Source organism: Pavona decussata, unplaced genomic scaffold (genome assembly GCF_977016875.1).
Source record: "Pavona decussata unplaced genomic scaffold, jaPavDecu1.1 SCAFFOLD_253, whole genome shotgun sequence".
NCBI lineage: Eukaryota > Metazoa > Cnidaria > Anthozoa > Scleractinia > Agariciidae > Pavona > Pavona decussata.
In genome coordinates this window covers 73,042-90,270 of record NW_028145656.1, presented here as the reverse complement: position 1 = coordinate 90,270, position 17,229 = coordinate 73,042, and the positions used below count along the sequence as shown (strand labels likewise).

Here is a 17,229-nt window from a genome sequence, read left to right as displayed (position 1 = left end):
ACCTCCACCCTCCCATGAAAAATGAACCGTCCCAAATTGATTTGAGAGTCCCAGTCCCACACACAAGTATAGCAGGTGTTACGACCATGCCCGTATTTGGAGAAAAATCTCCGCATATTACATGTATGGTTACACGAAGACTTCAAAAGTACCAGGCTGCGACATCGTCCGTTGTCCTTTACTTGAGTTTAGCCCTTCACTCCCATGATCTGAATGTTAATTCTCCTAACTGATTGCCATACATTTCTTTTTAAAGTTAGTTCACAGAATTTGGTGTTACATCAAACAATATCACCTAGTTGATTATTTTCTTTATTCTCATCACCTGTCTGGCTGACAATGCATTGAAAATGTAAGGAGAAATTACATATTGATCACTCCTGGGAGCCTTTCCGTTTCAGTGGATATCTGTTCGGGTGTCCCCCATCGCCTCAGAAATTTGGATTTAGCCGCAAAAATCTACTACCTCGTTTCCGCGGTCTCTCTTCTTCCCGAAGACCCTGGGAACGAGTTTGAAAAAATCTACAGTTTTCTTCGGTAAAATGGTAAAATGGTAGCTTGGAATTTGATAATGCTGGAAATGTCGTTTTCAGCTGCGTTTGCTTAAAACTCCCGTACAACAGCTAGTAATTATAAATTCAGGGACAAAAAAAATCCGTTTCCTAAACTTTTCTGCAACTTCCATCAAATGGTCAATGTTCCGCTAAAGCATCCGAACCGATTAACATGGATCAGGATGCAGGCGCGCGTGGGAAGCTAATGCGCGAGCATCCACGCTCTCCACTTCTCTCAAGTACTCACACTTGTGCCGATATAATGCGAGTAACGACTGATTTAATTGTGTGTTATGCGGTAAAGGATTTCTTTTCTACCTTACTGTCTGTTTAAAAGCATAACGATTGCAACAAGAATTCAGAAATTGAGCTTCTGTCATCGCTGCAGTTAGCCTCCGCAGGCGCTCTTATGGCTTGTAATGCAATCTTTCCTACCTACTTTGGGGAGGAAAGATTGCGTGACGAGTGCGCGGGAGGCTAAGTTGAAATCGATCTAAGAAAACAATCAATCAATAGCAATTGATTGATACTGGATCGATTTCGGATCGGTATCCATTTGAAATGGTTATTAGTGATTATGATTTATCGTTGTTGACTTTCATTGAATACCTTTTAATTTTAGTTAACATGTTGGCAATAAAACGAGTCAGATGAATTGACAAATCATGCAATAACAGTTTGTTTGACCGATCAGATACACATCATGAATAATCGTAATTAGTATCCCCCCTTGGTAATATCTGAGTCAGTAACGGCTAGAAGGGACAAACAAGTTCAGATTGAAGGCATATTCAGTTCACCTGTAATCCTCTTTCCCGAACTTTCACTCTGAAGGACCTTAAAGGGGCAGTATCATGGGAGACATGATTTTGGGCAAAAATTCACTAAAATTAAACTTTGAACACTGTGTTAAATTTATTTCTAAATCGCTTATTTAAAGAAATATTCATAGTGATTCTACTGAGACGAAAGGTTGAACCAAAATTATAGTACAATCGAGTTTTAGTGCGTTACGATAGCGAAAATTGAATTGGTCATCTCCGGGAAAAATATCCGTGGATAATTTCTTTGCATTCTCATAGTCTTTTAATGGAGTTTTGGTCATTATATCTTGGCTGCTATCAACCGAATAGCGTCTTTTCAATTTTCAATGCGTTACTAAAAATAGCGTGATACTGTCCCTTCAAGGGAATATAATTTTCTTCGAACTTTTGTTAACAGCTTTTTTCAGGTTTTTTTTTTTTTTTTTTTTTTTTACTATTTCAGATTAATTTACTTCCAAACTCATTCTTAACTCAAGTAAGGCAAAATGACTGTTGCCTTGATTTAGACACAAAAATTTATCTCAAATTGTCGCATTGTCAGGGTACAAAAAATACCGACCTTTCACAAAAATAAAAGTAAACACTTCCTGTCACTTACAACGGGAAGCCCGGGAAACTTCAGTTAAGGAAAAATGTCCATGTGGTTTCCGGCCTTGTTACAAATATCCAAAGCTAGAACTTCCGTTTCCGTTTTTTTTGTTTTTGTTTTTTTGAATTAGCACTTTATTAGCAACACAAAACTACTTACAATTATAGTATGCTTAGTTAAATAATAAACTTAGTTAAATACTTATATTACAACACCTACAGTATTATGTATCTACAAAGTGGTGTTTTTTTTTATTAATTTACCAGTATTACTGTACAACATTATTATAAACTTACAATACAACACTTAAAACTGCACTACACTATTACAATTTACTAACGCTACTGACAGAAAAATATGCCTAATACATGTAGCAGTTCTAATTACTATAGAAGTAATGAATCTAATCTTACTCGAAATACGTTACTTACACTACAACAGACTACGTACAAAACACTACTCGCAGCAAGATTACTAACGCTATGTATAATATTGTAGATAAAACTGTGGGGAAGTGCAACCAGTCAAGATCAAAAATAGAAAAAACAAAAACAAAAAAATACAGATCGATGCTGTGGAGACTTAAGTTTCAGGTTGTAGGTAAGGCACCAAAAGATCCCATTTCTTTTCTGCTGTTCTGCAGTTTTTTTTCTATTTCATAGGTCTGCTTTATAAAATGTTAAAATCTGCCTATTGTTGGGTCTTGTCCTTTTGAGTGGCATAGCCAGATAAAATATTTTGCAGTAAGACATATGAAGTTGATTTGGAGTTGTATGTCAACTGAATTCGAATTAGATCAAATTTGGACAAACATTTAAGAATAAAAATTAGCGAGACCATGTTTTTCGATTGGTATATGTATGTGCTGCCGGGCCTCCAAAGCTAGACCCCTGTTTATGGGAGTTGTGAGGTGCATTAAAAGCGACATCCCGTCCTTAAATTAGGCAATCTTTTTGTACCCCATTCTAGAACAGTTTCCCCTTATAAAATTAGAAAAATCGATACTTTGTTTGTTGAACGAATAGATCCAAAATACAGCTGTGCATCTTTACTGCCTTTGTAATGACGTCTGCCAATGAGTCGGCTTTCTAGCTCTCTCGGATAAGAACGATAAACCGTAGGCCCCGTCTCACAACGCTTGTGTGTAACAACTCTGTGGGACGTTGAAGAACCCACTCACTGTTCGCAAAGAGTAGGGGACGCAGTTCCCGGTGTTGTGGTCTGGTGTTTGTGTGTATATTCTCATGGTTGAGTGGGTAAATGCTCAGAGATATTAGCTGCATAAGCTAATCTAAAATTCGAGGGTAAATAAAGATATGATATGATGATATATGACTGTTCAGCTCAGAGGAAACTACTCCCAGGTTTGTTCTGCATTTTGAGTTTAAAAGCCTTCCTTGCAAACCATGGAGGCGCTACATCTCACGCCTGAGACAAATTTAATTTTGGAGTGTTCCTTTCTGGCATTTCCGTTTTATTATTTTTTTTTTTAAAGAGTTGACTTTCGTCTTCCCTTGTTTTGACATCAGGCAGAGTAACATCCGGCCGTCTTTCATTGCTGAATGCAATAGGATGTTGTAGCCGGCCAAACATGAGCTGACGTGACGCACGTATAGATTGACGTCAACTGGCATTTGGCCGACTAATTGTATATAAACAACCCTTCACTCGATTGCTCTCGGTCGGCCTGGCCGGAAAAAAATATTGTTTTGGCAGCTTAAGCGTCTTCGTCCACCAGAGAGATGATGACGATAGTCGCCAGCCTTTTTATGCTGGTATATGTTTTCTCATCTTCAGGTAAGTTCATGATTTGCCTTAATCTTTTTCTTGAAGAAGAGACCAGCTTAAACAATTCAGTAAACAAGTGGAACTTTACGAAGTGTTGTGGGTCGGCAGCGGAAACTTTGTCAAGGTACAGTGCAGAGCTCAATGTTTCCTCCTTGTCAGGTTTGAAATTCCCTAGTAGTATCGCATGTTAAATGCCAGTAGCTCAGGTCCAGGAGAATTTAAACTGCTGGCCAGCAAAATCAACCTGAAAAACTGGTTTCCTGATATAATTCATTAGACCTTTCCAAATGTCCGGAGCTGTAGCGTAGTTGTGCACAGCGTTAAAGTCTGTCATTGGATGAAATCCTACGGTTGCCATTTAAACCGGATCTGCTTTAAGGACGGTGCCTACTAATACCGAAATATTTTTGTGTGGTTTATGGCTATGCGGGAAAAGCAGATCTTAGCTAAACAAGGCTAAACAGTTAACTATGCGTTTAGCCTCCATGAAAGATACTTCATTAGTAATGAATTGCTGATTTGTATATTTGCGAGAGCATACTGTTTTTAACAAAAGCCGAGAAAGTGGCTTCTGCTCCCGCCTTGGGCAGCCGAGAAGCGATGATTTGAACTTTCTTTGCATACCTCTTTGCTCGTCTGTTGATTTTGTTGTTCGATCATATCGTATGAGCTTCGAATCGAGTTAAATTTCATTTCATTTCATTTATTTGTCTCGCCACTCCTAATAACTAGCACACAATTATTTTAAAAATAGTTACAAAAATTTAATATTAAATAAATTACAACTAACTTGAAAACAATTCGAATGGAGTAAAATTAACAACTTGTGCTTCCTAACTGTTTTTTATCTAGCCTGTACCAGTTGTTCAGATACTGAAAAGCAACGCGAAGTGGACTGTGATAGGTGCAAAACTGATGAAAGCGAGGAGACGGAAAAATGCCCAGCCCCCCTAACTTATACTCGTTCGCAGCGGAATTTCTTATGTCAAAATAATTGATGCCATAGTGACCGATAATAGTCCATAATTTCAAAATGCAACACAAATAATCCATAATCTTAGTGGCCAATAATCCGTATCACTTCTCTAAAACCGTAACAAACCATAATCCTAAAACCTAAACAGGGCCTCACGAAGCAACAACAAACTCAACCCACTTATGACGCAGTTGGGGAATCGAACCCAGGCTACATTGGTGGGAGGCGAGTGCTCTCACCACTGCGCCATCCCTGCTCCCCAAAGATTTATTGAAATACTATAACAGATAACTCAAGGCTCAAGTTGCCAAAAAAGATATAAGAACGTTCAGCTTCAGCCTCAAAATTAAAGAGAGTGTATTAATAACGATCATGTGTATACAATCCCTTAGGAATCAATTATTTAAGTCAGTCTAAGTACTATTAAGATAATCAACACTTCAACTTTAACTGCCAGAATTCCTCAGGCTACATCCACTAGGATTAAGAGATTTAAATAAGGGAAAAGAAAGGTGAAATGAATTCCGATGTAATGTCGTCATAGTGAAAATTACACGTGAGGACCTTTCAAAATGACTAAAATAATATACATGAGATTAAATTTAAAGATATATTAACTCGACATTATCATTTGTTTTTCTGGGTTTGATGTCCCAGTAGAGGTTTTTCAAATTTGCGAATTGATTAATGTTTGAATCCTCATCCTTTCTGTCGTATTAGTCTTTTTTTACCAACACAACTTTATTAATGAGCAAATACAAATGCGTTACAATTTGACATTACTTGGCAACGCACAATTACGAAGAGCATTCGTCGGTGCTCACGTTTTCTCATGTGAGAAGGTATAAAATTTTAAACAAATATATTTGAAGCTTTTTTGACATTGACATTCTTAGCACAAGAATTGTCCAGGATAGAACCTAACACCTTGTAACAAAAGCGTAATTTTTACTCCTCAGGATGCCATGCATGCAATGAGACACTGCGTGCAGAAAATGGTGTCTTCCAATCCCCAAATTATCCACAAAATTACCCGGATGAGCAGTTCTGTTCCTGGAGGATCACGGTCAGTCCATCCCATAATGTATACCTAAAGTTCATAAGCTTCAGTCTACAAGCTGACAACAACACTGATGGTGTTTACGTATACGATGGAGACAACGCCAAAGGGAGGATGTTGGGTGTGTTTTACGGAGGTCACCCTCCCCCAAAGAAAGGAATGTACTCCACGTCAAACCAGATGCTTGTAATATTCAGATCAGATAACAATGGCTCCTACCCTGGTTTCCAGGCTTTTTATCACACAAAGAACTGCTCTGGTGAGTGGAATTCATTATAATGAGTATAATGAGTATTGGAATTATTTGAGCTCAAGGGGGCTACAAACACTAGGGTCATTTTGATGGACAAAAACGTGGTGTCATAACTGGATATAATTGTTTTTTTAAATGCTTTATTTCACGACCACCTACAAGGAAATTTTTTGACACAGGTTGAGTGCAAAAGTAATTTATCCTCACTACTTATCTATTGTTGCATCACGGTAAACCAAGTTATGGGAGGAATCCGCATGGCGCGGCTGCCTAGTAAAAGATTTAAAGCGTGGCTTAGTTGTGTATTCACCACAACTAGGGGAGGTGGGAGGGGCAAAAAGCGCTTCCTGCAGACAATTCCGTCAGACTGCGAGATTTCATACTGCGCCGCCGGAATTTATGGCAGAAGGCTTCAAAGGATCATGTCCGACCCCGTCTGCCCGCCGGCATGTTTCCGTGACAGGCTCATTATATGTAGAGTGAAAGAAAGTCTGTAAATTATAAACAAGTAATAATCATGGATTAGTGAAGTGCGTTCGATCTCATGGCCTCCAGACCGAAGCGAGTCAACCCGCGGGACTTCACTTAGCCAGCGCGATTCAAAGCTCTCGCATGAAATCGAAGCGAGTAGTCAGCCAATCCAAGATGGCGCCCAAACCCTGAAATTGCACAGCATCAAAAAAAGAAGCGACACGAATAGCTAGTATGCGTTTTCCTTACGTCGAACGTAATTAAGAAGTCATTATATTTGGTTAAAATTCGAGTACAGTAAGAGGGAAGAGTTACTGAAAAAGTTTCCATTAAACGGATGGTGCTTTTTGCTTTCTTTTTCAACAGAGGATCACCCTGACGCTCCTACATAGATCTATGCATATGGAATCTCAAATTATCTCCTCTTCCTCCTCCCCCCCCCCCCCCCCTGGCCTTTTATCCTTACACTGCACTCCTCAGTTATCAAACTAAACGTTATTTATTTCGGGCCTCTTGATCAGTTCAGGGCGGTCAAACGGTTTCAACATTTGCTTCAACATGCGTTGAACACTTTGTTGAACCAAATGTCAGGAGAGTTTGAACAGGTCGTTCGTTCAATGTGTGAAAAATGTTGAAAGCTTTTTCAAAGCGTGTTGAGTCAAATTTAAATTCGTTTAAATTTTTATTCAATTCAACTTTACAAACTTTGAAAATGTTGAATGGCGTTGAAGCTGTTTGAACACTCCCTTACTACCGCATTGTGGCGATGATTCTTAAAACGTGTTTCTTTGTTCTTCTGAATATCGATGATCCTGTTACAAGCGTAATCAATGGTCAACTCGTCAGTATCGAAGAAAATCTATTGACCTCGATTTGTTTTCTTCTCACACTCTCTTTAAAATAAAGAACCTCTTGGCATGGAAAATAGAAGAATATCCGACACCCAGATAAGTGCCTCCTCACAATGGAGTTCTGATAGTGCCCCCCAAGAGGGCAGGTTAAATAACAAGCAACGGTTACCCAAGCGAGGAGTATGGTCCGCAGCTAAGAATGATATTAACCAGTGGCTTCAGGTAGACCTTGGTAGTTATTCGACAATAACAGCAGTAGCGACTCAGGGGAGAAGTCACATGGTGCAGCAGTGGGTAACAAAGTTTAAGATAAAGTATAGCGTTGACGGATTCAACTTCCAAACTTACAAGGAACCAGGAAATAGTTCAGCAAAGGTAAACTTTAAATATCCTTAGAAAACAGAAAATTAAAACCATAATACTACTAAAGCAATTTTTCTGACGAAATGTTGTTTGTCACCTTCTTCATCCTATGGAGAAGGAAGAGGGAGCGATAAGGGAATGATGTACTTTATTTTATAACACATAGTAACAGTCCAAGACGCCCATTCATATTAATTAAAAATGAACACGTTTAGGCCTATAAACTACACTTATTTGCAGGTCAAATCACAGATTGAAATAGCCTCACCTTTCGGGGGGAAAGTATACTTGTACAGTTTAAGGACGGTGCCTACTTTTGTTACTGCGCATACGTTCTGCGCATCTCGAGATACTCGGGTTTTCTACGGGTGGTGCCTACTTATACAGGGATACTTTTAAGCTGTTTAAAACAATGCCGATAAAGCAGAACTCAGTAAGTGCTCTTGGTATCCAAAAAGAAATTTGGGGGATAATAAAGCTTCAAGAAACACACAAATACATACGTATTTTTCAGCTTTTTTGAATTATTGATGCTTAATTATCTCAAAAAATACCTGGTCATCCCCAATTTTTTCTGCTTTTTCGGCACGTAGTCATAAACCGCACAAAAACATTTGTGTATTAGTAGGCGCCGTCCTTAAGACCCAAACGCACGCCAAAAAAGCGACCTCATGTACATTACCCAAGGTGCTCAGAATTTACTTTAATGCCTTTTAATATCAGCGAGCCTGGTGAGAGTAACGGGCGTTCTCACCAGTCAATTCCAGCAGTAGTCATCTCACTCCGGGCTTTAGTGCGGCATTTTTCTACACTGTCCGTCCGGCGCGGCCATTAAATAAGACCACCATGGGGCATTTTTATGCCTCACAATTTCGACGTCATAGGACTCTCATATACTTTTTGTGATAAGTTCACTAATGATTACCTACGCCCAAGGAGGATAAAAATGAAAAGGTAGATCTACAGAGCGAATGGTCAATGAAACGATTAACAACAAAGGAGACTTATTAGAAACTTAGTCCGGCCTGAATTAACTTTTCTAAGAATGAAGGTAACTCCAATGGCAATTCTAACTGTAGATATTTTCTGCTGTCTCTGTTTGCTTAGGTGTTCGATGGAAATAAAGACAGGGACACTCCAATGTACAACATGCTGAATCCGCCAATAACAGCGCGCTTTGTGAGGATATGTCCGGTAGCCTGGCATAGTCACATATCAATGAGGATGGAGATCTACGGCTGTCAAGGTAATGTACAAAGCATGGGTAATGCGCATGGGTTACTACCAAGTGAGTGTTCAATTGTCCCAGTTGTAATAATTCAAGGATAGAAACTAAAATTTATATTGATCTCCCGTCCTTACTTATAACTTAGACTACCTGTGCTATATTTTGTTCGGACACCGGTAATTTACTCTACTTCTTGTTAACTTGATGTCAGTTGCTATTTTTATTGCATCCAGGTTGTGTTACAGCTCTTGGTATGGAAAGTAGAGCAATCGCTAATTCACAAATAAGCGCCTCTTCTTCAATGTGGGCTAGGAAACCAAGTCAAGCCAGGTTAAATAACACTTCCAGCTATGGTTCATGGTCAAGTCGCTACAATGATCTCAATCAATGGCTTCAGGTGGATCTTGGCGCTTACTTTGGGGTTACACGAATAGCGACTCAGGGAAGATATTCGTCTTGGAATTCTCAGTGGGTAACTAAGTACAGATTACAGTACAGTGACGATGGAGGCTATTTTAAGTTTTACAAGGCATTAACAGACACTTCCCCCAAGGTAAACTACGATTATTTCCATTTTGTCAAAATGTCTTGTTCAACCCCGGCAAAATGAGACTGGGCCATATGGATTTATTGGAAATTAACTAAGATAAAATACGACTTTCGGCGTTATAACACTTTATTCTTTACGTCCACTGCTTGGATCGTGAACTAGGGCTAGGCCGTTTAAGACAAAGTGATTTAGGTTAAGGGGTGGTCACCGTGGGGTCAAATTCTCAGTCTCTGGTTACTCTCTTTTCATAAAGGTGTTTGATGCAAACAAAGACAAGAACACTGTTGTATACAACACAATACGTCCGCCAATCATAGCACGTTACATTCGTTTGCTGCCAGTGGCGTGGCATGGCAGTATATCAATGAGGATGGAGCTTTATGGTTGTGCAGGTATTCGTACCTAATAATTTTACTTCAAATATAAATACAGATAGATTATTCCTGGAAATAAATTCTTTAATGAATCATGAACGATGGGAAAGGGTGCAATAATGGCCCCACGATATAAAAAACTAAGAGACAAAATGCCAATTACCTCGGCAAGCTACTGGAAAAGGAATGCACGATCTTTTTCTCTTTTTTTGTTTTGTTTTGTTGAAAACCGAGCCAAGTGATGCAGTGGCAGTATATCAGTCGAGTTGTATACATTGCGTGGAGAACCAGTACATTGCTAAAAACTGCATATATAATCCAATAGTTAGTATACAGCAAATAGTGAAATAGCAGATTTAGCGAATGACTCAAATCAAGTACTGAGGTAAGAAATGTATACTTGGTTCACTACCAAAGAGCCTTTCTACTTATCCGCATTTCTCCATTTAAAACGGCTTCTTACTTTCTTCTTCCCTACTTTCATTTCCTTTGGGTATGGGACGCAAATGGAACCTCATGAATGTTGGTAAAACAAAGAACTAAATATGACTTATGCTCTTTTAATTCAACAGCTTGCATGGTACCTCTTGGTATGGAAAGTAAAGCGATCGTTGATGCTCAAATAAGTGCCTCTTCACAATTGGATGGCAATCATTCTGCAGCACAAGCCAGGTTGCATTTTAAAGCAAAAGAAGGTTTTGCTGGAGGGTGGTCAGCTCTTATAAATGATCCCAATCAATGGCTGCAGGTTGACCTTGGTAGTTACACAAGAGTAACACGTGTAGCGACTCAGGGGAGGAATGCATACAACGAGTGGGTAGCCAAGTACAGGTTACAGTACAGCGACGATGGAACGACCTTTCTGTATTACAAAATTAAAGACGCTGGAGACTCTGCAGCAAAGGTATTTCTCTGCATTTAATGTGTATAACTACTTTAGAGTGCGTGGATGAAATGTTATAAAGTACGACCACCCAAATGAAAGTCAAGGAGAAGAGTTTTCTGTTTTTCTTTTTATTATGTAGTACTAGGTATTCTATACTGCTCAAATTGAATTTGACCATTTAAACTACATTTGTTGACAACATTGTTACTTTCAAACCTTTTTTGATCCCGCGCCATCTCTAAACACCTCAACTCATTGTAGCAAACACTATTCAGAGCCTATTCATGCCATTTCATCTATTTTGGGCCAAACAAGTGAGTCTTTGACGTGAAGAAGATCTTAGATCTTTATCGCTGTCACCTTAACCAGCGGTTAAAAAGAGGGAATTCAGAGTGTCGTCAGTTAAACAAACGACTACCAAGCCAAAGAATTGCTCTCAAAGTGCGTTATTTATATTTTCATAAATTTGTTCACCTTCCTCTCCAAAAAAAATGTGAAATGATCTAATTTTGGGTTTACGAAGAACGCAAACAAATGTTGATAAATCCTCCTTCCTCTATCTGAACGTGAACGCCATCCTAATAAATTAATTAAATAAGGTTCCTGAGGGTAAGCTGCTCTGCGTAAAAGAGAACTCTGGGCGCAATTTTCCTCAGTTTTTTGTGAATCAAGAAGGCTTTTTTTTTCCGGTGAATCAAGAAGACGACAACGCCAACGAGAACGCTGGAAAAAGGCACATAACGAACAAAAAACATTCGCAAAAAGGACAGTGTAAAATGACCAAATTGAAGGGTTTGGGTACAGCTGTGAGCACCCGTGGCTGCATTTTTCATTCTCTCTCCCAAGTTGAAGGCTCTTCCTACCAATTTTGCTCCTTGTCAGCGTGATATATGGCATAACGTCAACTAATTAGGGACATCACGACGTAGTTAAAGAACATGAATTTATATTGTAGGTCGTTTCGATCATGGTTGCTTAAGGTTTCTATATCGTTATTTGTGACACCCCTAACTAGTTCGTCCGCCTTGGAAAAATAGAACGATGTAGAAAGAATGAGCACTATTTATTAATGCCTTTTTTGCTTGCTCCACCGATGTAGTTAAGTATTTTATCTGTCTTGTGATGGAACAATGGGCAAGAATTTGTTCTTAAGCGCTTCAGGAAAAAAGACGATGAAGCGGCCAACTTGTTTTTATATAACTCCTTTCTGCAAGGGCTGTGTTTGCATGGAGGTGAGAAAGGAATGTCAAATTAAATGCATTACGCAAATGTTTCCTTTTATTTTCAGGTGTTTAATGGAAATCAAGACAGTGACACCGTAGTATACAACCAAATCAATCCACTAATCACAACGCGCTTCATCCGACTTCTGCCCTCGTTGTGGCACAATCGTATTTCAATGAGAATTGAAATTTTTGGCTGTCCAGGTATTTTGCGATGATTCCTGTGGCTGTTATTATTGCAAATTTTAAAACATCGTTTTCTGATGGTGTAAGCTAAATTAAGGGGAGGGGGGAGGGGGCGTCTTTTCATTTGCCTGGTCATTTCATGCGGTGGACCACTTTGTCCAACAAACTATTCAAATGGCACAATCCGAGAACGGAAAAGTACGTTTATAGTAAACACCCTCACATATTAGAGCATTGTTTGGAAATTGACGCAACTGGTCGGCCAGTTGCGAGAAACGCAAAGCTCCTTATGGAAAGGCATTTTGGACAAAACTTCCTTCAGTACCACTCAGAAAACAACTTTCCAATGGATCGTAGCGATCGGCCGGCCACAGTATCCATCCGATTATAGTTAAATTCAAGAAGCTGAAGTCCCGATGGCACACTGAAGTAGTTAAACATGAGTTATCTCGCGCTGCACGTAGAAGATTTGTGGCTGACTCTGTTGAACAGCCATATACGAGTAAGAGTTGTGTAGAGCTACCACCCCTATTTTGCGTGATTGGCGATTCATCTAATATTGATCCGATGGCAAGAAGTACGATCGAATGCTATAGAGGAATGAACAAATGGAATAAGGGTACAGTAAAATGCCTACAGGAATAATTCAGACTGGAATAAATCTTACGAATAATAACATTAGGTAAAATCCAATGGAGTTTAGCGCACGATCTTATTGAGATGCCATTCCACATCTCCTTTTTTTATGGAAAACGGGGAGGTATATATTGCATTTCTTCGTCTCATATAAGGTCTCATATTTAATATAATTTACTGACCTTAAACATGACATTGAAACTCTCCAAATATTAAACTGGATGACGTGAGTAACCGTAGTGTTTAAATATATATGACTGGTAACTTCCATTGGTGCTGCCTCGTCAACTCTGTACGATAGGCGCAACGAGCTCTGCAACAAGTTAAGTTACTTAGCACCGCTGAGAACCGTCAAACAGGCTATATTTTTACACGATACATAGTTGTACATGGTTTTGATAATATGTATATACATTCATATCCTTTAAAATGGCCCATTCGTACAATTTTGAAGCTATTTTGTATTATAATTTTAAGCTATTTTGTATTATTATTTTTTTGTATTTATAGCATTTGTACGCATTTCGGCCTCCTGGTTGCGAAGTAATTTCCCAATAAACTATTTCTATCTATCTCTATCTCTATAAATTATCGCTATTTTTTTTTGTTCAACCAATCCAGCTTGCATATCACCTGTCGGCATGGAAAACGGGGCAGTCACTGATGAAAAAATAAGCGCCTCTTCACAGATGGATGACAATTATGCTGCAAATCGGGCCAGACTTAACATGAAGATAAGCGGGATCATGCAAGGAGGTTGGCTACCTTTGACAAGTGATCTTAATCAATGGCTTCAGGTGGAGCTTGGTGGTTACACCACAGTGACAGGTGTCGCGACTCAGGGAAGAAATGGATATGACCAGTGGGTGACCAAGTATAGATTGCAGTTCAGTTATGATGGAGTGACCTACCACTTATACAAGGAAAGAGGGGGAAATTCAGGAAAGGTATGCTGCCTCTCTCCTTTTTGGTAATCCGTTTATCGAGCTCATTTGTTAAGAATTTAGGGCAATGTAGAACGCAAGATCGCGAGTTTGAGTGGCGGTTCCACCTCCTAGCATGATCTTAAAAATAACCGGCTAAATTTACTGGCTTTGCTGAAGCCCTTGCTTTAGTCCAGATGCTCGTGCCCTCGTTGAGATACTAACAGCATCAAGCCGATGTCTCTGCCTTCTATCCTTTTTTTTTTTACTTTCTGTATTACTGATTGGACGTTAAAGTAACATATCAATGCTTGGTGTGTCAGGTGGTTTAGCATCTATTCACTCTGACACTATGGGTTGAGCAGAGGGATTGAGTCCAATTTCGTTGACTTTAGCAGCTGGTTTTGGCATCTTTTAATACCATGGTGATATTCCATATTGCAGATAGAAAGATTAAGCACTGCTTGGCATCTCTCAGTATGAAATAAGTTCAAGGCCAATATTTTATTTCGTTACTTATTTTCAGTCGAGTTAATGACCAAATATTTCATTCAAATTCTGTAAATTGTTCCATATTCCAAAGTTTTAAATCATGGCGTTTCCTAGGCTCGATTTCCACTGCTTACTCGGGTCTGGGCTTGCCCGAGCAAGCGAGCGGCGTTAGCTTGTTGTTCATGTGGCTGATGTTACAGACAGTAGCCATGCTCACAGAAAGACCTTTCAATTGTGATGGCCACATGTGACCCGTTGTCATAACAAAAAATAAAGAAGATTTTCCGTTTGAAAAGAAATACTCGGCAACGTTTTCATTGCGTTTGCCTTTCAAAACGTACCATAATCTTTGAAATGTTGCTTTACAAATCTTCTCGTGGCGTTTTGTCATCTATGGACGTCTTCGAATTTGAGATTTATTTTACCTGTGTCTAGTGCAATTTGCGGTAGAAATATTATTCACCTTGGAAGTGTACGTCATATTATTTTTTTCTGACAGGTTTGATGTTCTTTTGTATTTAGATTTTTGATGGAAATGAAGATAGTGAATCTATAGTGTACAACAAATTAAATCCGCCGGTAACAATACGCTTCCTGCGGTTATTACCGTTGGAGTGGAAGAGTGATATATCCTTGAGAATGGAGCTGTATGGCTGCCAAGGTACTTTTTAGTAATTGTTAAATTCAAATCATATATTCGCTGATAAAATTCTGAAAAAGTAGTCTCTTATTACCCGCTCGGATTATAACACCGAGGTCTGGGAAAGTTGGCATCTTCCAGGTATCTCGGACAAGTGATTTGCTATAGAGGAGAATTAATCTAGTTTTAGCTTTTAGTGTGACAATGGACGGGGCAATCAATATTTCGTTGGAGTCTTTGCAGACAATAAAGTCATTATTGTTTTACATCAGGTTGTAGACTAATTTTTGAACCTTAACACCTTTTACACAATTTTCGAAAACTTAAAGATAACCTTCCCTCACGTCATTAACACGGCAAAATTTCTTTTAAGCCTTTAAATTTGTCACCGGGACGATTTCACTAGAGGGAATATCAATGTGTCTTCACTGTTGTTATCAATTTAGGTTGCATTGCACCTCTCGGTATGGAAAGTAGAGCAATCTCCGATTCTCAAATAAGTGCCTCTTCAGAAAAAGATGCCAGCCACTCCGCAAAGCGAGCCAGGCTAAATGGGAAATTGAATGGAGCAAATTACTTGTCGGGAGGCTGGTCTGCTGGGATACTAGAGGACAATCAATGGCTTCAGATTGACTTAGGAAGTTACACTGCAGTTACGCGTGTTGCGACTCAGGGGATGTATTACAACAAGTGGGTGACAAGGTATAGACTGCAATACAGCAACGATGGCATAATTTTCCATCCATATCGAGAAAGAGGGGATACTTCGGCAAAGGTAAGGTCACCTCGTCCACCTTTCAATGTGCCTTCGCATTGACTGTAGGAATTTTTTGCAAGTCTGTTTCGTTTTTGCACATGCTTTACTTATTGTACTAAACTAGCTCTAGTTTTATTTACTGCTGGAAAAATAATGTCTGCGCGCTCCTCTCACGCGTCCATCACTTTTCAAAAGCATACTAAACGCAGAAAAAAAAAAAATAAGTCGTTCTTCTGCTTCCTCTTGGATGCCCCCCAAACAGTATATTACACACCCTTTGTGTTAAGTGGTAACTCATTTTCGAGCGTGGAGGATTTACGCTGTGTATTAATTTATCAGGTAATTGTTTACTGTTAACTTCCTCAGGTGTTTGACGGAAATAAGAACCATTACTCCATTGTATACAACAGTTTGAGGCAACCCATAACAGCACGCTACATTCGGATACAGCCTGTGGCGTGGCAAAGTTGGATATCTTTGAGGATGGAACTGTATGGTTGTCAAGGTATTTGCGTTTATCATGCTCTTATTCTGCTACTTAAAATGATACAGACGTTCTCATTCTGTTACTTGAAATAAACAGAATGATCTGATAAAGAACAAATACATGAAATGTTTCTTAAAGACACAAAGCGAGAGTAGGCATGTTCTGGCTTAGCGAGCTCGGCCGGACCAAGAAACGATGTCTTAAAAATACAGTACTTAAGAACTCAGAGCGGGTGTTACGTTAAATATAAGTTATAACATCTGCCAATGGCGAAGCCGCCAACCGGTTAGCTCAGTTGGAAGAGCACCGCACTACCATACGAGAGGTCGCGTGTTCAAACCCAGTCCGGACCAACACGCAGGTTCTTTAAATTACTAGGAAGAAAGTGCCGCCTCTGTAATGACATCTGCAAACGGTTAGACTTTCTAGTCTTCTCGGATAAGGACGATAAAACGTAGGTTCCATCTCACAACACTTGCTCCCATTAGTCTGTGAGACGAACACACACACACCGTTCGAAAAAACTAGGAGACGTAGTCCTGGTGTGTTTGTCTATCTATATATCTGATTTCATCTGCCTCTTACATTCATGCGTGGGTTGGGTGGGTTGGTGGGTGGTGGACTGATAACGGCTGACAGTAGCGGCTTTCCATGCTGACGTCCCAGTCGACGCCGCAGAGGAATTCAGTGTAAACCGCCACGAGACTATGTGATACTTGTGATATATAAATACGTTACCATTACTATCGTCACGTGGCCCAAATGACCAGGTAGAATGGCTGTTCCTTTGCTTTCCTATTTTTGGAAGACAGCGAATGAACAATCAATCAATCAATCAAGCTAATCGAGTCGGATTGGAGCAAAAAGATAAACACACCAAGACTTTCAAAAGCAGAAAAAAGAAAAAAATATAATACCATATAATATAGGAAAAAGAAAATTATACAATACAATATAATTATACAATATAATAAAACACAGTGAAACCTGGTTATCTCCATGCTCAGTGTTAAATTGCTGGCCAGCCCTCCCCCCCCCCCCCCCCCCCCAAATCTCTTCAACCTTATTCTAAAACATCTCTCATCATTTTTGACGTGCTTGTTTAAGCCAAATCTCTT

At 39.4% G+C, this 17,229-nt stretch overlaps 1 protein-coding gene across 4 annotated transcripts in view; it reads left to right on the top strand.

The window, feature by feature from the left end:
• The first annotated feature begins 3,629 nt into the window (after positions 1-3,629).
• The window catches only part of LOC146456884 (uncharacterized), a 36,001-nt gene continuing 22,401 nt past the window's right edge, over positions 3,630-17,229 (top strand). For 2 of the 4 annotated variants that reach the window (XM_085092499.1, XM_085092500.1), the window contains exons 1-12: positions 3,630-3,764; positions 5,691-6,050; positions 7,422-7,741; positions 8,837-8,975; positions 9,191-9,510; positions 9,761-9,899; positions 10,454-10,785; positions 12,056-12,194; positions 13,434-13,759; positions 14,750-14,888; positions 15,314-15,642; positions 15,991-16,129. In XM_085092499.1, coding sequence (XP_084948625.1) covers positions 3,710-3,764; positions 5,691-6,050; positions 7,422-7,741; positions 8,837-8,975; positions 9,191-9,510; positions 9,761-9,899; positions 10,454-10,785; positions 12,056-12,194; positions 13,434-13,759; positions 14,750-14,888; positions 15,314-15,642; positions 15,991-16,129 — 2,737 coding nt within the window. In that variant the 5' untranslated portion in view covers positions 3,630-3,709. The other 2 variants (XM_085092501.1, XM_085092502.1) reach the window with 2 other exon arrangements.